Here is a 23,743-nt window from a genome sequence, read left to right on the forward strand (position 1 = left end):
TCACATCATTATATTTTAGGGTACTAGATCCAAGAACAAAATTACTCATAGCCATTACCAAGCCATTCCAGCTTTTAGGCAAAGAACACAAAATGAAGAGAGCCTTAATTTCTTTATCAAAATTGATACCCACAGAAGATAACCGAATAGTAATAGTATTAAACTCATTTAAATGATCTGCAACAGATCCACCTTTTGCCATTTTTATATTAAATAAACGCTTCATGAGAAATACCTTTTTTGAAGCAGAGGGCTTTTCATATAGTGTTGCTAAGGTTTTCATGAATTCTTTTGTCGTTTTCGCTTTTGTAATATTAAATGCCACCGATGGTGCTAGGCATAATCGAATGCTTCCAAGTGCCTTTCTATCCAAAAGATCCCATTCATCATTTGACATAGATCCTTGATTCTTGGCTTTGCCTTCCAACGGCTTCCATAAATCCTTCTGATAAAGATAGTCTTCCATTTGCATCTTCCATAACTGAAAGTTCTACCCATTAAACCTATCAACCCTCAACTTACCCTCATCTGCCATCACTCCCACTCAACTGTGAGACTCCCACTTAACCGTGAGACTTTCCTGCAGAGGATAACTGAAAGACAACTAGGCTCTGATACCACTTGTTAGGATTAACCACGGACAAAAATAACATTTACATGCAAATATAACCAATAACAGAAAATAATAGATCACATAGAAAAGAACACAAGGCACCAAGATTTAACGTGGTTCACCCAATCCCTGGGCTACGTCCACCAAACTGCAAGTCCGATATTATTACAATCTAGTGATTACAACTTGATTACAATTTGTAATCCCTTACAGCTCAATACTGCCGCAAGAAGCAATTTCGCATCACAACATAATGAAAATACCTAACCCTAAACTCTTTTATAAAAGTATTTTATGCCGTTTTAGGGTTACAACATGTCAGCCATATGTCGGCTACAACGTCGGCCACGACCCAAAATTTTTTTACCCCAAAGAATTTATGAAGTATGTACAGTACTTTCTAGATCAGTCACCACAATCTAACACCCTGTTGGGTTGAATTCTTTAATGTAATAAGCCATTTTTTTGCAAACGTTATCATTCCACATGGCACTTTGAAACTTTTTCCTAACAAACTTTTTTATGCCTGCATTATCATTCAGACACTCACACACCTTGATGTTCCATTTATCCATCCATTTAATGTTTTGCTTCATCCATGTTTTCTTCCTATGGTTAAGAGCTTCTTCTTTCACAATTTTCAGCCATTGATGATCATGCATGTTTTCCGTCCTTTTTAAGTAGCTAATTAACCGGATTAACGCTGAAGCCTCTAATGGAAAAGTGTCGGCTTCTGACAAAATAATTTCATAAGGAGCGGAGGATTTGACGTTGAGATTGCTTGCGATCAAGTGTTTTTGAATTCCCTCTATTTGCCTCCATCCAAACTTTGATATGATGCCCCCACACCTCGCAGCCATAAAGAACCATTGGCATGACCAGCAAACCGAGGAGAGTTTACTTAGTTTTCCAATCCCATAGTTCCGCTGTCCTGCATCTATTCTGAAGCAAAAATAAAGCTTTCCAACCCCCTTGGATCCTTTTCGCTCTACATGTCTCCCAATTGAGTTTACGGTGAAAGTCAATCCCAAGATACTTGTATTCTTTCATGGTTGCCAATGGGCTGCCTTCGAAAAGGAATGCAGTATTCTCTTCTTTTCTCTTTAGAGAGAAAATCATGACTTCGGTTTAGGAGATATTCACTTGCATCCCAACTTTTTGGCAAAATTTTTAAATGATCTCTTAATCCTTTAGCCGTTTTTGCTATCAAAATAAGGTCATCCGTGTACAAAAGAAGCTTCACCACATACCTTGCCAACTGAAGACCCTCCCTTACCATGTTGTCTAACCAATTTTCTAGTTTATTGATGTATAGCCCTAACAAGGTAGGGGATAAAGGGCATCCTTGTTTAACACCAATGTCGCTCCCAAAACACTTAGACATACCATCACTAGTGCTGTTTTTGGCTTTGACTTTGTCATATAATCTATGCATTGCCACTCTATAATCATCTGGGATGCCTAATTCTTTCACTCTGTTCCATAGCTTGTCTCTAGGTACTGTGTCAAAGGTTTTCTTAACAACAATAAGCTTCTTCCCGCTGATTGTCCCACACTTTCTCTATTATGTGCCGAAGGGTGATGCAATGGTCAATGGTGGAGTGTTTGGGTCTGTAACCTGCCTGCCCTCTTGCTCTTTTACTTTCACTTTCTGCCCATTTGCTGATTCTACATTCAATCATGCTCCCAAAAAGTTTTATGAGAAGTGGGTTAACCATAATAGTGTGGTAGTTTGATGGGTTGTTGATATCATTGCTCTTAAAATGTGGGATAACCACATGAGTAGTCCAATTTAATGGGAAACCTTCACAAGCAACGTAGTTGAAAATATCCTTTATATGAGGTGCAATAATTTACACACCCCATTCTATGAATTCAGCTTGCATCCCATCAATGTCACTTGCTTTACCACTTGCCAATTTCTTTATCACCATTATGATATCATCAACCATGAAGAGTTCCTTCAAAGTATTCACCTTAGGAGGATTATTTTCCTCTTGCAGTCGCTCGTATAAAAGCTTTGCATACTTGAGCCATTGTGCAGCTGTAATGCTGTTATTTATTTGCTTTCTCTCTTGTTGTAATTCATTTCTAAACTTCTTGGGGTCATGCTTTCGCAAGGATATTAGTTGTTGCCTTCTTGCAGTGACATATTCTACTTTTTTGGTGCGGATAAATTTGATATTACCTTTCTTGGTCTCTTTGTTAGCTTCTTTCCCCTTTATATTTCTCTTTGCCTTCTTACACTCCTCATCATACCAAGGATTTGTCGGAAAGGTATTAGTAGACTTCTTTTTGTTGTTTGACCTTTTACACGTCTTTAAAGCCTTCTGAATAATAGCAGTCAGCCGGTTGCTTTGAATCGGTTCCCCTACCCCATTAAGTTGTTGTTCAAGCATTGCATTGAAAATGACTTTGTTCTCTTGAGTTAAAAGGATTTTGCCTTTGCTGCTAATTGCTTTTTGCACGCAAGTATCCTATTTATTTTGTAAGCCATTTGATGAGAGGTCCAATTGAAAATGTAAAGGCATGTGGTTGGAGTTCAACTCTATGGGACAAACACCAATGTTAACTCAAGCATTTTATCTATAAGATTTTGTGAGCAGAGTACATAGTCAACCACACTTTGGCCACTGTACGTCTTGCACGTGATACCCCCTGATTTTGGCCATCTTTCCAACCTGTTGCAAATAACCATATCGAACACACTGCACAGCCCTAGTAATTCAGACCCAAAGTGTGAATCACCCCCATTATCATCCTCGGAGGCTCTCTTCCAGAGCCTATCACTACCTTCTTCCAGCCATAGAGGATTATTTGTCACTTTTTCATTGCCAATCAGCTGTAAGGATTGATTACTCACAGTCCTAGCATTGAAATCTCCCACTAACATTATATCTCCCATGGTACTGAACTGTAAAATGTCTTTTTTTAGTGAAGAATAGGGATCTTCACTGTCAAGTCTTCTCTTCTTGTAAAACTTAGAGTTTTGCGGAGCAAAGTAGCACTGATATATGCAGCCAAATATTACTGTTTATTTGGGTCCTCTTTCTCAAATTTAACAATGTCACACCACCTCTCACGGATTAGCATTGTAATCCTGACATGTCCTTTACTTGTGTCATTGTCTTTATTCCAAACTGAAATTTTTTTGTAACCTTCAAGAACTGGTACTTTGCAACCCTTGTGCTCATGTGTTTCCATAAGAATGATGATATCTCTTTCTTCTGCAATGGGCCCCACCTCTGGACCTCTTCTCCATGGATAGCCTCTACATTTCCAACTTACTATGCTTAGGCAATCCTGTGGGGTCCCTAATTGCTATTTCTCCTTCGAGAAACGTTTGCTGATTTGGGCTTTCCCGTTCTTCAAACAAGCCCATTCCCCTTGACTTCTTGCTGTTTTCACTTTTTCTCATTCTTTTCTTTGTTCTTCTTGCTGTGAAAAGGTTAAGTCTTTATCCAAATAAAACTTCGTGCCTCTAAGCAGCCCTCTATTTCTAAGAATGATGTTTTTGTCTTCTATATTTTTTAGGGTAATCCGTATGTGCCTATCTCTCCCTCTATCCATCCACTTGCCAATCCTGTTTGCCTGTTGAATGCCACCTGTCCACTTCAGCTGATCTCTAAGAAAATCTCTCATTGGGGTGTCCGTTTTCTCACTTTCTCCAAAATCTTTCACTCCTTTGACTATGATATTAGCCACTTCGCCCTGCTTGTCTTGCTCTTCTTTTATTTGCATTTTAACTTGGTGTTCAATAGTCTCCTTTTGTTTGACTGCTGATCCATTAACCACTTGAGACCAAGATCTCACTTCTTCTATTTGTGCTTTCAGTTGCGATTCTTTAGCTTCTGTCCACCATGGCTGCTTGAATTTCCTTGATTTGTGTTATATCTGCCACATTTGCTAGAACTGACCCCTTATTTCCAGCTGGTCTCCAGTGCTCAAGTTCTTGTTTTATGGTTTCTAACTCTTGCTGCCCTACCTCCATTTTCTCCTGCATGCTTGAAAATAGCTCCTTTAGAGTTTTGTTTTCCCATTCTATCTTACTTGTGTATTCTATTGCTTCATATACTTTGTTCTCTTCTTCCCAATTCCTCTTTTCTACAGCCTCAAGCCTCTTCTTCAAGTCCATGAGTTTCTGCTCTTCTTCAAGTCCATGAGTTTCTGCACATATAGTTCTGGACACCACGTTAAAAGTGTACTGGTTGGGCTGTAGTATATACTATCATCTAGTGATTCCTCCGTGTTGCCTGCTTTAACCGTTGGGACTGTTGCTCGTTGCTGTGAAAACAAACCAGTGGGCTCACCTGATATAACTTGATTTTGTAACCTTTCAACTCCCTCCCCCTCCAACACAATTGTTTCCGTACTTGATTGTTCGATACTGTCAGAAACTCCTTTCACTCGCGGTAAAATCATTGCAAGATGCCTCTTGGATGGTTGTTTAAACTTCCTGGTTTGTTTACGCCTTAAAATCCTTCTGTATTGCTTTGCATTAACCAGTATCAGCCTTCTGTCTATATTAACTGCCGTCTTTTGGAGAAAATCCAACATGACAGTCTCCCACACATCCGTTAAACCATTTGGGTTGTCCATTGGCAATGAAGTTGTGTGCTTGGCTAATTGTCCTCTGATAAATTGGTTGCACCCTTCCTGATAAAGGGCATTCAGCATTGGTCCCAGCAGATGGGAGGAGTTGTGCAAACCAGTTCCACCTAATGGGTTGAACAAAATCTTGTTCCCTGTCTCCTGGTGAGAATATGTAGTGCTGGGTTCATGGCAAATCACTGTCATCTTACCCATTACCTCATTTTGACCGAGTCTTAGCCAAAGAATGTTGGATGATGGTTACTTTAGAAGCGGTTTGTGTCTTTGATTTAGTGTGTTTATTTGTGTTTGGCTTAGTGCATTTTTGCAACAACAGCTCATACATAAAATAAAGGAAAAAGATAAAACAAGGGTTGAAGATTAAAAGAGAATCCGACACACCTGTTGGGAAGGTAAATTCATGCTTAGACACATTGTTGAACTGGGCCCCAGCTGCCTTCAACCCGTCACAAACAGTCACTGCTTGTCTGCCACTGCCTTTTATCTGAAAATGTCTTCCTTTGCAACAGGGATGCATTAAACAGTAAACCCTGGCACCTTTGCAGCATCCTTGTGTTAAACCCTGGTGCCTTTGCTTGAGACACCTTTTCTTATTGGCAAACGACCTGATTATGCTTTCTCAGGTCTCCACATAGCAACTTTCGCTGAACGCAAATGGAACATAAAATACCAAGAAGAATCTCCCCTTTTTTGAGTAATCTTTGCTTAAATGCCACAGCTGAAAGATACGTTTTCATTCAAATTTGTTGGTGTCATGATATTTGACACAGTTTCAACACTTTTATCATATCTCATCTGTATTTGGGAATGATATTTTCTGTTGGAAGTCCATAGTATGTTGAGCTTTTTGCATTCAATTGTTATTTGGCTGTCACTTACAAATATTATCATACAATTTTGATGGACTTACAAAAGACGAGACAAATATTAAGAATGTAAGTTTCATAGAATATATTTTATTGCTTTACATTTTCTTGCAATTTTGATGGACTTATGAGCCAGAAGAAATTGACAAGTATTTAAACATATCTTAGTAAAAAAATTGTAGAAAACATTCTAGATTTCTATTTATTATTATTTAGAAACATTCTCTTGCAATATTCAAGAAGCTATGAAGGGCGAGAAGAAAATATGAGATTAAAGACTGCATCGAAAATATTTATGGTTCTGCTTTGTTATTACATTTTCTACTGTGAACCTTTGTTTTTGAGTCAATGTTTGGCCTTGTAACTGAAGGGTACAATTCCATCAACCAAAACCTGTATTTTCCTTTGCCAATTGGAGTATGCCATGACCAGAAACTCAGATGTGGTGCTTTTGGTCCCTGTCAAAGTGGAAATAAAACTGAAATAGCTACGTAGAAAAAGCTAAATGGACTATCAAATTATTTTAACTTTATGACTCACATAGTTTTTGTTACCTTTTTGGGCTCCTAAGTTCTTTTACCACAGTACTTTGCTATTGTAACTCGATATACTTTTGAGTTTCATATATCTACTTTAGTTGCAATCATAAATTCAATGTCTCTGTTAATATTTTTCCAACATGGACCTATCAATGTTAAATAGGAATTTCTTGTAAAATTTCAAGTTCTTATGGCATGCCTTTTTGGCTCTCATGTAATCTGCAGAAAAGGTCCAGAGCTGGTCCTTCAGAAGGGAATAGAACTAATGCAGGCGGTCACGTTCTATCTGAGTCAGAAGGTGGGACAGATTCTTCTTTCCAGCACATGCCTCCTTCTAACTTCAATAGTGGGAGAGGGATACAGAATTCAAATGTGGATGCTACAGTTGATGGTGCCCCTAACTTATCAGGGCAAGTCCATGGTGGAAAGGTCAAAGAGACTGGAATCAGAAGAAAGAAACCACAAGCTTTTCAAGGAGGACACGATCCACTTAATGATATGAGTTTAATTGGTATCTATTATTATAAGAGTGTTGGACATGATTAATGCATTATTAAATATGCTATTTACTTATTTCAGTTCAGATGTTACCAGTGGTACTCTTTAGAGTTTATTTTGTCACTCAGAGTTTTCCCATGTTAAGTGAACTCACTAGAGGTTCACAAGCGCAGGGATATTACAAACTATTGAAATCTCGAAAAATGCATTTCAAATTTTTGAAAAATAATTAGAAATATTTGATTCCTTTAAATAGCTTTCTTGTATTTCAAATGGATTGTCATTTGTTTGGGGTATGTTTTGAAGTCTGTTACTTTGCTATTTTACAGATGTTATCAAGAATCATGGAAAACTTGTTCCTCAGGCTGCCAAGAATTGGGTTGAGAGGTATGAGGTGGATTCAAAAGCTGCCTTGACAGATTTATTAATGATGCTCTTTGAGGTTGGTTCCCAAATCGACTTATTTTTACCTTTGTTACATTTTTCCATTGAGTATATTTACCAATACAGTTTGTACGAGCATTTTGCATATAGGCATGTGGCGTCCAATATCAAGGCGATGAAGGTCCCCTAGATGAAATTGATGTGGATGACGTGGTTGTTTTCTTAGTGAATCAGGCTAAAGATGTATCCTTAAATGTCATTTATTTATTTTTTCTTTTAATAGATTTGCAGGTTGTGAGAATTCTGTTTTATGCTTCCTTTTCCAAATATAATGTTACGTAAGCTTTAATATGCAATTGTTTTAGGGCTTCCATATGGGTTTAAATCCTCTTAACTAACATTAGGGCAATCTCGAAGATTATCTTGGATCCAAGCAAAAGGATTTAAAGAATTTCAAAGATAACCTTCTCCTGTTTTGGGACAGTCTTGTCATTGAGTGCCAGGATGGACCGTTATTTGACCAAATATTTTTGGAGAAGTGCATGGATTATGTTATTGCTCTTTCATGGTTCATTTCTTTTCTCTAATCATATTTTCAAACAGTTGCTTGGAAAATAGAAGTGTCATGATATTCCAACTCTTATTGTTGTTTCTGCTATTTCATTCAGCACTCCTCCAAGAGTTTTTCGTCGGGTCGCGACATTGGTTGGACTGCAGCTTGTAACATCACTTGTTACAGTTGCAAAAACTCTTGGTGGACAGCGAGAGACTACACAACGACAGTTAAATGCTGAGAAAAAGAAACGGAAAGATGGTCCCCGTGTGGAGTCATTGAATAAGACATTGTCTGTAACCCATGAAAAGATAACTATGGCAGAGGAAATGATGCGTAAAGTATTTACCGGGTTAGTTTAAATCTTGATTTGCTTATAATCTTTGTATCCAAACTTATATGCTAGTTTTATAGATTTTTTCAATGAGCTGTCTACTTGAAAAGCAAGGGCATTGTTCTCCTTGGCTTGTAATCTACTTACTAGCTATATTTTAATTTGTTCTATCAGACTATTTATGCATCGATACAGAGATGTAGATCCAGATATTCGGATGGCATGTATCAGAGCTATCGGTTCTTGGATTGTCTTGTACCCTTCATTATTCTTGCAAGATTTATATCTGAAATATCTTGGGTGGACTTTGAATGATAAGGTATATTCTAAAGTATTTTCATGTTTTGCACAATCAAATTGTTACTACCATATCACTGATTGGCTTTTACTCTTTTAAATTTCTTGGACCTGTAGAATCCTGCTGTCCGGAAAACCTCTATTGCTGCACTGCAAAGCCTATATGAGGTGGATGATAATGTACCATCACTTAGCCTTTTTACAGAACGATTTTGCAATCGAATGATTGAGCTTGCAGATGATATTGATGTGACTGTGGCTGTTAATGCTATAGCACTCTTGAAACAGTTACTGAGGTAACTATCGAAATATTTTAAATCGCAGTCTGAAATTGAACTATTCAGTAGAAAATTAATATAACTTTTTAAACATTATTTTTGTGATCTGCATTGCAGACACCAGCTTCTTGCAGATGACGAACTTGGCACATTATATGACCTATTGATTGATGAGTCTCCACTAATTCGCCGTGCTGTGGGAGAATTAGTACACGATCATTTAATTTGTCAGAAATTTAGCACCTCTCAGTCTATGCCTAAAGGTATTCTTGCATTTTCTTTGTTGAATTTATATTTTTGGACCGGTTGAGGTAGAATTTTTATGATGCTTTCTCATAATTGATATTCCAGGGATGAGTAATGATGCGTCTGAAGTTCAAATAGGGAGGCTCTTGCAAATATTGAGGGAATTTTCTGCAGATCCAATTCTCAGTGACTATGTCATTGATGCTGTGTGGGAAGATATGAAGGCAATGAAAGTACGTTGTGAATTTTTTTAGTGCATTAATATTTTTGAGAAGAATGAAGGCAATGTAAATAGAAGAAGAAGAAGCAGGGAAGTTCTCTGTAAATTTTGCTAAATGAAATAGCAAGTGTATACTTCTGTTCAATCCGACTTTTATAGGTTTTATTGTTTGGCTTTTTACTTGACAGGACTGGAAATGTATCATTTCTATGCTTCTGGATGATAATCCAAGGATTGAATTGACAGAAAAAGATGCCACAAATCTTGTTCGAGTCTTGTGTGCCTCTGTGAAAAAGGCAGTTGGTGAGAAGATTGTTCCTTTAGCTGATAGCCGCAAAGGTTCCCTCACTAAAGCTCAGAAGGTATATTATGCAAAAATTTCAAACTTTATAAACCCTTGCAAAATCATTGTTGCAGGTAACACGACAATTTATTCTGGCTCTACAAAAGTTAAAATAACATGTAGTGGCAAGTTATTCTTCTGAAGACTAGAATAGCCAACAGTATATCTAGGTGTTTTTTTGTGTTCCTGCCATGTCTGACTGTAAGTCAGAATGTTGTCAAATAAGACCAACACACAATTTTTCAAATAAGGACTGGAAATTGCATTTATTAATTAGTAATACTAACTTGTAAGGATTGAAGGATGAGTTTGTGGTAGATTGATAGGCTTTTCTTTGAATGTATGTTGTTAGCAAACAAAATCTACACATTTTATTTATTTTTTAATCAGTAAAAGTTATGCTAAAAAAATTACAGTATCAGAGAATTGCCTGACCACTTGTATAAACATCCAAGGTTCAATCCCTGCATTCCCTTTTTACGAAAAAAGACCATGTCTACAATTCGTACATTATTCTAAATGTGACCTACACCAACCTGATATTATAAGCTAGACGAAATAAAACTAATAAAAAAATAATGCTGGTCTCTATTCATTTTTTCTTTTTTGCCTGCTGAACCTCCCAACAATCATGCTTGTAAATTTCCATATCATCTTTATAAAAATCTGCTTGGTGGATTTCCCTACTTGTTGCTCCTCTTCCCATTCCTGCAAATATTCCCTGATAAAATGTTATCCTATAATGCCCCCTGTTGGGACCATAATTTATATTAAATTTCTCAATTGGGGTTTGGATTGTAATGTCCCATGATAGGATTAGTCATTTATCTTATTAGATTTAAGTTATCTGTACACATTATTATCATCCATTCTTACCTTATTACTATTCCAGCTGAATGAAGGAAGGAGTAGGTGTTATCCAAGTTGCCTAGAAATCAACAATAGATATCCTTTAAGTTTACAGGTCCAAGTCCGTATCGCGAAGGCTTATGGAATTCTGACCTCAACCATCTCTTGGGATAAGATCCATTTGCTTGGATTTATATAAGCCCCTCCTTGGTAACACTTCAATCTTCCCTTCTTAGCCAAATGGTAACTGGATCTGAGTTTTGACGGGACTCTCTCATATTGCCAGGAAATTGAAAAATAACATGCAACACTATTTTGCAGGTCATACTTTTGGAGGGATACAGAACCGTGAAATGGCTATTTCACAGGGTATTCTTTTCAAAGCCTGCAAAATAGCAACATTATGTATTTGAATTTCTGATGCGAGTAAGGTTGGCAACAAGGTTTAAATTCATCTAGATAAGTATTCAAACCCAATTTGCCTCCAATGTAGGTCAGGACACAAGGTCATAGCTTTAGATTGTTTTCCCAATCCACCTTACACTCACAAACCTCTTGCTCACACTCCCACCCCCACAACTCACTCTAACTCCAATTCGACTCCTTACTCACCTTCAACCCTTACAAGCAAACCTAGGATCTTTTCATACTTACCACTCCAAAGGAACCAAGAGGCATTCTAGAGACATTAGATATCTCCTCTGACTGATTTTCAACTATTTTCCAAGTTGCAATCCTTAATTCCAATACCCACATCAATATCTTGAACCTAAGTCTAAATAGACCTACTAGAATTAAGCCTTCAAATTCAGTTTTCGCCTAATAAATTGAAATTGTTTCCAAACACTTCCCAAACCAATCACACATATGGATACCCATTTGGAAGGACTATCAGATTCCAAGGTTTCAGTTTCCCAACTGCTCTCTAAGACCAAAATCCCCAAATTGGCCAATAAATGAGGGGTTTGGCCCGTTTGGGCTGTTTTAGCTAGGGCTTCCAAAATCTTTGAGTTCTAATAGCCACCCACCCAAATTGACTTTTCTTACACCTCAAAGACAACTCAAATCACCAACTTCTACCTTCCAATATCATCTTACACTTCCAAAACCCTCTGCTGCTACAGCTTACTCCATTTGCAAGGCTAGTCACATTCAACATGCCTAGCCACAAATCACCTCAGTTTACAATGATAAAACAAGTGGCAAGAAAATTGATGGAAGAATATATTTACACACATGTTGTCATGTCCCCTTTCTAGTGACATAACTTTTATCGGGGATTTGCCTATCATTGACTCTCGTAGGCAAATGATTTTGGAAAGAGAGTCATTCTGTTGACAGATGATTACATTCTTGCTCTCAGAAAGTTATTATCCAGTAAGTGGGGCCTACTTGTTTTAAAGTTGAACTGAGATTGTACTTTAACTTTATAAAGTTATTTATTTAATTTTATAAAGTTAATTAATAATAAAATACATTATAATAAGTTATTATAATAAGTTGTTTTGGAAGCTTCTAGTGACTTTTCAAAAAAAGTAAATAAATAGAGGGCAGGGGGCACCCATTTGAGACAAGCGATTTTGAGGATTCTACTTCTATTTCAGTTGGAGCAATTTGTAGTCATTGGGTCTGCAAATTCTCAATTTATCTTTGGGAACGAAAACTCCCATTGATAAGCAATTTTGAGGGTGTGGAATATCACCCGAATCGTTGCAAAACTGGAGGTGATATTCAGTCACTTCATTCGGGCGAAAATCTGTGGCCAAAGGCCAAGTCTAGTGGGTTGTTAATTACTAGAGGAACAGCTAGGAAGGGATTGACCACTACAGAGCCAGAGAAGAGGCTTATTCGTGACTATAAATCTTCCATACTTGGTCGAATTGGCAGCCGAATTGTTACAGGACTTTTCCTGTATCCGGACGGCTCATCAGGGTTAGCAGGCGGCGGAAGGTTTGAATGATTTTGAGATATTGCATTTAGCCGGTAGCAGGACCAAACGATTGGAGGATGGATCAGGAGAGGAAACAGATTGGAAGTTTTAAATTCGTCCATCTGCAAACACTTGGATTAGGAATAAGAGGATTGTGATCAGGCGGGAGAAGCATTCTTTCCCATTATCATACCAGCGATCTCATTCAGCATCCGCAAATATCACTGGCGATCGCATGAAGTTTGAAAGATTATTGTTAATTGCAGGGAATAATAATATGTGTGGGGGTTAATAACTCGGGTCTGATTGGAACCAATTACAGCGATTCCCTTTAAACGAAAAAGGACGAATTAGTAGTTCAATACGACTCAGTCAAGATCGACTCTGCCATCGGTCTTTAATATGGAGGTTCGGATTCAGGTTTTTCTTACTATTTGGTTGTTAAAAGAAATATACATATGAATCGTCCATTCCTTGCAACCCAAGTTGTGTTTGAACCAGACTTGCTATTTATTTCCATTAAAGAAAAGTTAGCTATTCTATTATAAATTACACTAAAATACTGTTCCCATTGAATTTGTTATCGCTGGCAAATTGTTCAAAAAAACACATTTTATTCCTCATGTGAATGCCAAATATTTTTCTTTCCACAGTCTAGTTTTGTCTTTAGTGGTTTCGTGGTAAGAGTCATTTTAGTGGTATCAGAGCAGTTTTCCTGCCATCCTGTTGGGTAGAATATTTTATGCAACCCTATTCTAGATATTATATTCGCAGGAGAACAATATTTAAGGGCAGAGATATGGGTGAGAGACAGTCACAGAGTCCCCCTAGATTTCCTAGAGTTGATGACGATGAAACCAGAGAGTTTTACAGAATCATGACTACCGGACAGCAAGAAATAGCTCAGACACTACAAGCTTTGACTACCATAATGGAGAGAATTGTTCAGCCCAGGATTCAGGAACAAGGCAGAGGTACACTTGATCATGATAATAGAAGTGTGGCAGGCTCACAGGGTGCTCCTAGGCGCAGATCATGGACAGCAAATAGGCCTACTCGTCCCACCTTCCTAAGGGAGGGGGCTCAGGAGATAGGAGAAGACGATTTGCCGAATGATTTCCAGGATGATCTCAGAGTTGCTACTGCAGAATGGCAAGCATTACCCCCTCATGTGCGTGAACTATTGAACTTTGATCGCTATCTGAACCAAAGGAGAGAGCATATGAGGAGCAGCTGTCAGAATAGGAGGTCTAGAGGAGGTCATGATAGTGAGTTGCAGCGAGCTGTTAGCAAACTCACTTTACCATCTTTCGATGGTAGTGGTCAGATGACAGCACAGGCTTGGGTTCATAAGTTGGATACATTCCTGGCATTGAGGCCTATGTCAGAGATAGATGCCATCAGATATGCCACTTTGCATTTGGAGGGAGCAGCTCATGATTGGTGGTCACACGGGATGGTTACATTGCAGCACAACTAGGTGACATCTTACCAGGACTTTGTGGACAGATTGGTTGAACGTTTTGATAAAAAGGATCCGGAGATTTATTTTCGCGACCTCGCTCAGTTAAGACAGTCAGGTAGTTTGGAGGTTTATATTAGTGAATTTCAGAGGTTGTAAGTCATGGTACACGATGTGTTTGAGAGACGGTTGGTTATCCTATTCACAGAAGGATTGTTCGAACCCTTTAAGGGGTGGATTAAGGCATTTGATCCACCAACACTTCAGGAGGCCATGAGGAAAGCGCGGAGTATGGAGCTAACAACACCTTCTAGTAGGTTCACTTCCAAGAGTACTACTTGTTTCAGAGACAATAAGAAGTTTGATAAGAATAAAGGGAAGAGTATTGAAACCAAAGGAAAATCCACTACACCCTTGGATGCAGAAGCATTAAACGATTTGCGCAGAAAGAAACTATGCTTCTATTGCAAAGGCCCATATGACAGGGACCATGATTGTCCTCTGAGACCCAAAGGAAAGGCCAACATAGTTATGTGGGCATATTACGAAGGGTCAGATTCCGACAGTGCAGCAAATGAGGATGATCACAGTAGTTCAGAACCTGAAGGAGAAACAGGAAATTCAGAACAAAAGGAAAAAATTGAGTTACGTTTACAGCAGGGGCGTTTGTCTAGTATTTAGCAGGAGGGATCTTTTAGGTTACGTGGTGTTCTAGCAGGACAGAAGGTGATCACATTGGTTGATACAGGTGCCACACACAACTTCATTGATGCACAATTAGTCGAGCGCCGTGGAATCAAGACAGAGGAGTTTGAGGGTCTCCGAGTACAGGTTGTCGATGGATACACTCTTAAGTGCAATAGAATGGTCAGAGACATGCCTTTACGTCTGAATAATTATGAGTTTAAAGCAAATTACCATGTGGTCAATATGGGCGACTTGGATACCGTTTTGGGTATGGCATGGTTACGTTTATTGGGCGAAGTCACTTTCCGTCTCAAGGACATGGAGATCAAGTTTGAGGTAGATGGGAAGCCGCATGTGTTGAGAGCTATCAGGAATAGTGATATCCGAACTATTTCTCTCAGAAGATTGGAAAGACTGGTAAGGCATAACGATATTGAATGGGCAGCCGTGTGTACTCTCATGCCTACAAAGGAGGAACAACAAAAGACGGAATATCATCCCGACATCCAGATATTAAGGGAAAAGTATAGTAAGGTATTCAGCGATATTCCACCTGGTACACCACCTGATAGAGGGATTGAGCACATCATCGAATTAGAAGAGGGTGCTAAACCAGTTATGATCACTCCATACAGGCATCCAAAGAGGCTCAAAGATGAAATAGAAAAAACCATCAAGGAGCTTCTCGCAATGGGACACATTAGACCTAGTAAGTCTCCTTTTGCTTTTTCAGTAGTTTTGGTAAAAAAGAAAGATGGTCCTCTTCGGATGTGCATTGATTATAGAATGCTGAATAAGAAGACTATTAAGAATAGATATCCTATTCCACGAATTGATGAGTTGATAGATGAACTACATGGGGCATGCTACTTTAGTAAAATAGACCTGAGATCCGGTTACCGCCAGATTAGAGTCAGAGAACAGGACATTGAGAAGACTGCCTTCAGATGTCATTGTGGACATTTTGAGTTTGTAGTGATGCCATTCGGGTTGACCAATGCACCAGCTACTTTCCAGTCCACCATGAATAAGGTCTTCCATCATCAACTGAGGAAATTTGTGTTGGTTTTCTTTGATGATATCTTGGTATACAGTCGGACATGGCACGAGCACATGGAGCATTTAGAGACAGTATTGAAGACCTTGCAGGCAGAGTCTTTGTATGCCAAAGAGTCCAAATGTGATTTGGGTATGACTGAGTTGCTATACTTAGGCCATATTATCAGTAGAGAAGGAGTATGGATGGATCCTGATAAGATCCGTGCTATTGTGGAGTGGCCTATTCTTGAGAACCTGACCCAGCTGAGAGGATTCCTTGGTTTGTGTGGCTTCTATCGCAGATTTGTTTGCGGATATTCGCGACATGCGGCTCCTATGACAGATTTGCTTAAAAAGGGAGCTTTTGTTTGGACAGCAAAGGCACAGGCTTGTTTTGATAGATTTAAGGAGATCATGACTTCATGTCCGGTACTAGCATTGCCCGATTTCTCGAAGCCATTTGAACTTCAGTGTGATGCCTCAGGAGATGGTATTGGGGCTGTTTTGATGCAGGACAAACACCCTATTGCATATGAGAGTAGGAAACTCCGTGGGCTAGAGAGAACATTCAACATTTACGACAAGGAGATGTTAGCTATCATGCATGCATTAGCTAAGTTCAGGCAGTATTTAGTAGGTGGTAAGTTTTGTATAAAAACTGACCACAACAGTTTGAGACATTTCCTTGGGCAGAGAGATCTCAATGATAGACAGCAAAAATGGGTGAGTAAGCTACAGGCATACGACTTTGATATATCATATGTTAAGGGCACTCAGAATGTGGTAGCAGACGCCTTGTCACGCAGGCTGCATCTTAGTACGATGATTGAGATCTCTGAGGATTGGAAGCATTTGATTATTGCAGAGTATGCTAGAGACTCTTGGGCATCTGGGATAGTTGATGGAACAATTGTTGATACCAGGTATTCACTTGTGGATGACTTGATCATTTACAAGAGCAGGATCTTTTTAGTCCCAGGATCGAAGGTGAAACGGTCTATTATGCAGACTCTTCATGATTCACCCATAGCTAGTCATCTCGAGTACTTTAAAACATATAGACAGGTGTGGGAACGGTTTACATGGAAAGGACTCAAGAAGGATGTTTTGCAGTATGTTTGTGAGTGTTCTGTTTGTCAACGGAAAAAACAGGAACACACCTTCCCAGCAGGACTCCTACAGCCACTTCCCATTCCGAGACAGAAGTGGGAATGCATATCCATGGATTTCATTACAGGGTTGCCTAAGGCTCAGGGACGCAATTGCATTTATGTGGTGGTGGATAGACTAACGAAATATGCTCACTTCTTTCCCATCACCACGACTTATACAACAGTACAGGTAGCTGAGGTATTCTTCAGAGAGGTTCTCAGGTTACATGGGATACCCCGTCGTATTGTCGTTGACAGGGATAGCAGATTCTTGAGTCATTTCTGGAAGGAGGTGTTTCGATTATGTGGCACTGAGCTCACACCTAGTACTAGTTATCACCCGCAGACTGATGGACAGACGGAGATAGTAAACAAGTGGGTAGAAGGCTACTTGAGGAATTACGTGGCTGATCAGCAGAAGGCATGGGTAAGATGGATTTATTTGTGTGAATATTGTTACAATACCACTTTTCACGTGTCAATTCAGATGACACCTTTTCGAGCATTATATGGGTATGATGCACCAAGCTTTATTGATTTGCTGATGGGGGATGTCCGGGTTCCACGTGCTAGGGATTTGATTCAAGAGAGTAAAGACATTATTAGCACTCTTCGGGATAACATTGCTCGGGCATAGAATCAATATAAGCAGTATGCAGATCATAAGAGAATTGAGAGAAGCTTTGAGGTTGGTGACATGGTTTACCTCATGCTTCAACCCTTTCGGCAATCTACTCTTAAAAGAAGTGGGTCAGAAAAGCTCAAGCCTAGATATTATGGGCCTTTCAGGATCACCAGACGAATAGGGGAATTGGCTTATGAGCTTGAGCTTCCAGCAGATAGTAAAGTGCATAATGTGTTCCATGTGTCGCGCCTCAAAAAGGCGTTGGGACAGAATGTGGTACCTTCTACAGTATTACCTCCTTTGGATGATGAAGGAAAATTGATCTTAGTGCCGGAATTCATTTTGGAAAGTAGGGAAAAACAACTCCACAGAAGGGTAATCAGAGAATATTTGGTTAAATGGAAAGATCTACCAGTTGAAGATGCCACTTGGAAAAATGAAACAGTTTTGCAGCATCCAGCTTTGAGATTGCTTGAGGACAAGCAATTTCAGGAAGGGCGGACTGTCATGTCCCCTTTCTAGTGACATAACTTTTACCGGGGATTTGCCTATCATTGACTCTCGTAGGCAAATGATTTTGGAAAGAGAGTCATTCTGTTGACAAATGATTACATTCTTGCTCTCAGAAAGTTATTATCCAGTAAGTGGGGCCTACTTGTTTTAATGTCGAACTGAGATTGTACTTTAACTTTATAAAGTTATTTATTTAATTTTATAAAGTTAATTAATAATAAAATACATTATAATAAGTTATTATAATAAGCTGTTCTGTAAGCTTCCAGCGACTTCTCAAAAAAAGTAAATAAATAGAGGGCAGGGGGCACCCATTTGAGACAAGCGATTTTGAGGATTCTACTTCTATTTCAGTTGGAGCAATTTGTAGTCATTGGGTCTGCAAATTCTCAATTTATCTTTGGGAACGAAAACTCCCATTGATAAGCAATTTTGAGGGTGTGGAATATCACCCGAATCATTGCAAAACTGGAGGTGATATTCAGTCACTTCATTCGAGCGAAAATCTGTGGCCAAAGGCCAAATCTAGTGGGTTGTTAATTACTGGAGGAACAGCTAGGAAGGGATTGACCACTATAGCGCCAAAGAAGAGGTCTATTCGTGACTATAAATCTTCCATACTTGGTCGAATTGGCAGCCGAATTGTTACAGGGCTTTTCCTGTATCCGGACGGCTCATCAGGGTTAGCAGGTGGCGGAAGGTTTGAATGATGTTGAGATATTGCATTTAGCCGGCAGTAGGACCAAACGATTGGAGGACGGATCAGGAGAGGAAACAGATTGGAAGTTTTAAATTCGTCCATCTGCAAACACTTGGATTAGGAATAAGAGGATTGTGATCAGGCGGGAGAAGCATTCTTTCCCATTATCATACCAGCGATCTCATTCAGCATCCGCAGATATCACTGGCGATCGCATGAAGTCTGAAAGATTATTGTTAATTGCAGGGAATAATAATATGTGCGGGGGTTAATAACTCGGGTCTGATTGGAACCAATTACAGCGATTCCCTTTAAACGAAAAAGGACAAATCAGTAGTTCAATGCGACTCAGTCAAGATCGACTTTGCCATCGGTCTTTAATATGGAGGTTCGGATTCAGGTTTTTCTTACTATTTGGTTGTTAAAAGAAATATACATATGAATCGTCCATTCCTGGCAAACCAAGTTGTGTTTGAACCAGACTTGCTATTTATTTCCATTAAAGAAAAGTTAGCTATTCTGTTATAAATTACACTAAAATACTGTTCCCATTGAATTTGTTATCACTGGCAAATTGTTCAAAAAAACACATTTTATTCCTCATGTGAATGCCAAATATTTTTCTTTCCACAGTCTAGTTTTGTCTTCAGTGGTTTAGTGGTAAGAGTCATTTCACATGCCTATCCCTCTATTGGCCAAAAATTGGAATTTTCCAATGGTGCAATTAGGAGGAATGGGCTATTGTTTACAAAACTCCTGTCTCAGGTCTGTACAGGGCCAGCAATCACAAAAAATTCAACAAAGCCCACTAATTCAATGTACCTTATTCAATCAAAGTGTGTAGAATGTGTGTATTTATCCCCTCCATGTATTCAAATCATTTACCAATAGAAATGTTCAAAGAAAATACAAGTTGCACAAAAATCCAAAATTACCTTTCATCTTCTGTCATTTTGCAACTTTGCAACATTTTTTTGACAACTTAAGAACAAGACTATGCAAGATCCGTACAAATATTTCCAAACGACTTAAAAATATGCCAAACACAGGCCAATAAGCTCTTACCAGTCATTACAGTCACATACAATCATGAGTTTACTCATCCCAAAATCTTTCCAAAAACTTCATTAACCTTTCAAATGTCTCGAAACATGTTAATGTGGGGGATGCCTTCTCAACTTCCCATGCTCATCCAATGCACAAAAATCCAAAATGACCTTTTGTCTTCTGTCATTTTGCAACTTCGCAACTTTTTTTTGACAACTTAAGAACAAGACTATGCAAGATTCCTACAAATCTTTCCAAATGACTTAAAAACATGCCAAACACAACATTATACCATAATCCACCCAAAATATGACTTTGACTTCTTGTTGACCAATGTTGACTTCCATTGACCAATGAGCAACCATGCACAAATTGATGTAACTTGTCAAATGCCAACAACTCAACATTTAACGATCACAAATGCATATTTCACCTAAATGCAACCATCTAAAGACCTCAAAGCCAAAATTGAAGGGGACAAAAATGAAATGATTCCCATGATGCATCTGTATCAATTTTGCAGACAAAGGGCAAATTAGTACTGTGGCACAGCGAAGGAGTCACATCACTGACAAGTGGCATGTGATTAAAGGGTAAATCAATATTCAAGTTTAATCGGAAGGACACCAAAAGATTATAATCCACACTGAACAGAGGGTCGTCGATGAATGAACGGATTATCAAATAAATGACACATAAAAGGTGGTGAACTGGGAATATCATTTCCAAGGATGAATGCTTCGTGCAAAACATCCTTTTGCATTTATGGTAAACAAAAGTTGGTAACAAAACATTCCATAAATGTACAAACATGTTGGTTTTTCCTCAAATGGATAACTTGACTGGAACGATGGGATTACCAGTAGTTGAAGGATATTCTAACTGGTCTAATGGTGATCTCACAAAATATTTCTGCCAATCCTAAAAAAGACATGGTTGTGCTTGAGAAGGAGCAAGAAAAAGCAGAGCTCCGGGCCCCTCTTCATTGACTTTAGGATGGACCCAGCTGACTTTGAGGAGCAGATTGAAGATGTGATAGAGAATTGGGACTTTGGATGTTTTGAAGGCTGAAATGTAGTCACTATGCAGGAATCAATAGTTGTAGGATTTTGAATTTTTGATGTAAAATAATGAATATCAAAATATAAAACAGTTGGAAGCTTGTCGCTTCCTCTTCGAGGAAACCACAACCATTTTTTTCTCTTTTTCTTTTACGTCTCTAGGGGTATATATATATATATATGAAGATAGGCAGATAGATACAATATATATGAAATGCAGTGTAAATAAAATACATCTATATGAATACAATATGTAGACTCTTGTTTTCAGATTTCAGGTGCAATGAGTTTTCATTTCTGTAAGTTCAATCTTTTACAATAATTAGATGCATGTTTAATTGCTACCTTCAAAACTTGTGCAGTAAATTGAGCTTTTTGTGTGTTAACCTGGACAAATAGGAAGTCATTGCGAAGTGTTGTCTAGTTATTTCCTATCTGCTTAGTTTCTCTAAGAGGATTAAAGGCAATTAGACTGGTTAATAGTGCAAAATTCAATTTATTTGCAATGATAGGGTTGGATGGTTGATGGTTCATGAAAAAATCCTGGACTGTCTCATATAAGCATGTGAATCCTTGGAGAAAGATGATTTTGAGCCTGAAATGAATAAGGGACTGGTCCATGATAAGATTTTATTTGTTTTACCAAATAAGATGTAGGATTTTAATAATTTTGAAGCGTATTTTTTCAATTATAGATTGTTTCACAAGTTAGTTAAATCTGTGTAGAAATCAATAAATTGCGAAGGTACATCTGCTTGGTATAGCAGATCCAAAAGAGTCGAGGATTTGACTCTCTTGTGGTTAAACCTGTTTGTTGGCCAAGATTGTACATTTGGGGTTATAAGTAAAAAAGATCCTGGTCCCCAGCTTGCAATTTTGAGACCCAACAAGTTTAATTTTATAATTTTGATTACCAATAATAATCCATATATCATAATCGGCTGAGGCCAACCAATTGCAGAGGCAATAATTGGTTCAGCCGTAAATGCTAAATTGTCCTGGAGAACTGGATCAGTTCTATTATTCAGATCAAAATCATGCACAGCCTTTGGAATCTCCACCAATTGAGCGGATGTAGTCAAATAAAAAATGAAAGAATATTTCTTAGCTATAAACTGGTTTTATACAATGACAAACAATATTTCTTAGCTATGTCCTGCATGGACCAGCGAGCCGTGCATAATGGGCATTGATGAAGCTGGTTGAGGCCCTGTGCTGGGTCCCATAATCTATGGATGTTTATATTGTTTGGCTTCTTACCAGAAAACTCTAGCCACATTGCAATTTGCAGATTCTAAAACTCTAAAGGAGGAGAAGAGGGAAGAGCTGTTTGAAAGTATAAAAGCTGACAATTCCATGGGTTGGGCTGTGGAGATATCTGAGACGTTTATCAATTATCCTACATTCCATTGGTTTTGACCATTCCTGCTCAGGCTTACAAAGATATTTTCAATCTTCTACCCCATTTATACACCAGGTTAAATTTCATGGCACCACTTTGATTGAAGCGCCTGTTTTAGTGAAGGAAGAGAATGGAGTTGAATTTGTGGAGAAAAAGGTGCATGTCGTTTTTGTATTGGGTGGTCCAGGTAGTGGAAAAGGTACTCAATGTGCAAAGATTGTTGAAAAATTTGGATTTACACATCTTAGTGCCAGAGATCTGTTGTGTGCTGAGATTAACTCAGGATCTGAAAATGAAACAATGATCCAGAATATGATAAAGGAGGGAAAGATTGTTCGTTCAGAAGTTACAGTTAAACTTTTGCAAAGGACAATGCGAGAAAGTGAGAATGATAAGTTTTTGATAGATGAATTTCCTCGAAATGAAGAAAACTGTGCAGCATTTGAGCAAGTTACAGGGATAGTACCTGAATTGGTTCGTTTCTTTGATTGTCCCGAGGATGAAATGGAGAGGTAGTTTCTAAGCAGAAATCAGGGCCGAGTGGATGACAACATTGAGACAATTAGTAAGCGCTTTAGAGTTTTATTGAGTCAAGTCTCCCAGTTATTGAGCACTTTAATTATAAAGGGAAGGTTCGAAAGATAGATGCAACAGGGGCAATTGGAAACTATTTTTGAAGGAATTACAGTGCTTTTTGAGCCTTTCGTTCAAGTTAAGGAAAAGGAGAATGGTGTGAACAATTAACTAGACTTAGCATTAGTGATGACATGGGAACTTGGAAGTGTTCAGTGATTGTGGCTATCATGGTCCATGTTGCAGATGCTGATGTGATGAACCTCCTTATAGCAATATCGTGAGAATGCTCGAAATAACAGAATACAAAGTGATAGCAGAACTCAGAATGAATCTACTGATCGCAGGCCACTTCGAGGGGGTAACCTCCTTTGAGCAAGCTCAATACAATAAATTCGTCCGTGCCCATCAAGGGCCTCAACCTATTCTTATATACTGAGTACGATCTAGAAAAGTAATACTACCTATGCATGTGGGATAATAAAATATACTCACGGGACGACTTACAAAGCATATGCGTCCAACAACACTACTCTAACAAAATAAACAGAAGGAACACACAGGTTCCTAACATCCCCTCTCCCTTAGAAAAAAGCTTTGTCCTCAAAGCTTAAGGTGTGGAAATTGTTGTTGAATCTGAAGAAGGGGTTCCCAGGTAGCATCCTCTGGTTGCATGCCATGCCACTGAATCAAGACCTCAGAGATGGAGCGAGAGCGAAGCTGGCGAGTGCGCTGGTCAATGATTGCCACCGGCTCCAGGATAATGGATCCTTCCGTATCCATTTCAGGGAGAGTAGTTTGTGCTCTGACAGTGGTACCCAGAACTTTCTTTAGACAAGAAACATGAAAGACTGGATGAATGCGGGAAGGAGGAAGTTCCAGTTTATAAGCAACTGAACCAATCTTCTGCAGAACCTTATAAG

The 23,743-nt window shown here is 38.7% G+C and overlaps 1 protein-coding gene and 1 pseudogene across 2 annotated transcripts in view; both read left to right on the forward strand.

The window, feature by feature from the left end:
* Nucleotides 1-23,743, forward strand: part of SCC3 (sister-chromatid cohesion protein 3) — a 121,426-nt gene that overhangs the window by 5,319 nt on the left and 92,364 nt on the right. For both annotated transcript variants that reach the window (XM_089791173.1, XM_089791180.1), the window contains exons 3-12: nucleotides 6,855-7,140; nucleotides 7,457-7,569; nucleotides 7,662-7,754; nucleotides 7,916-8,079; nucleotides 8,180-8,416; nucleotides 8,573-8,717; nucleotides 8,813-8,991; nucleotides 9,091-9,236; nucleotides 9,325-9,452; nucleotides 9,628-9,801. In XM_089791173.1, the coding sequence (XP_089647299.1) occupies nucleotides 6,855-7,140; nucleotides 7,457-7,569; nucleotides 7,662-7,754; nucleotides 7,916-8,079; nucleotides 8,180-8,416; nucleotides 8,573-8,717; nucleotides 8,813-8,991; nucleotides 9,091-9,236; nucleotides 9,325-9,452; nucleotides 9,628-9,801 (1,665 nt within the window). The remainder of the gene's footprint in view (nucleotides 1-6,854; nucleotides 7,141-7,456; nucleotides 7,570-7,661; nucleotides 7,755-7,915; nucleotides 8,080-8,179; nucleotides 8,417-8,572; nucleotides 8,718-8,812; nucleotides 8,992-9,090; nucleotides 9,237-9,324; nucleotides 9,453-9,627; nucleotides 9,802-23,743) is intronic.
* Nucleotides 19,120-22,991, forward strand: LOC149580460 (UMP-CMP kinase 3 pseudogene; annotated as a pseudogene).

Source organism: Cupressus sempervirens, chromosome 1 (assembly GCF_028749045.1).
Source record: "Cupressus sempervirens isolate cs-2001-9-10 chromosome 1, ASM2874904v1, whole genome shotgun sequence".
NCBI lineage: Eukaryota > Viridiplantae > Streptophyta > Pinopsida > Cupressales > Cupressaceae > Cupressus > Cupressus sempervirens.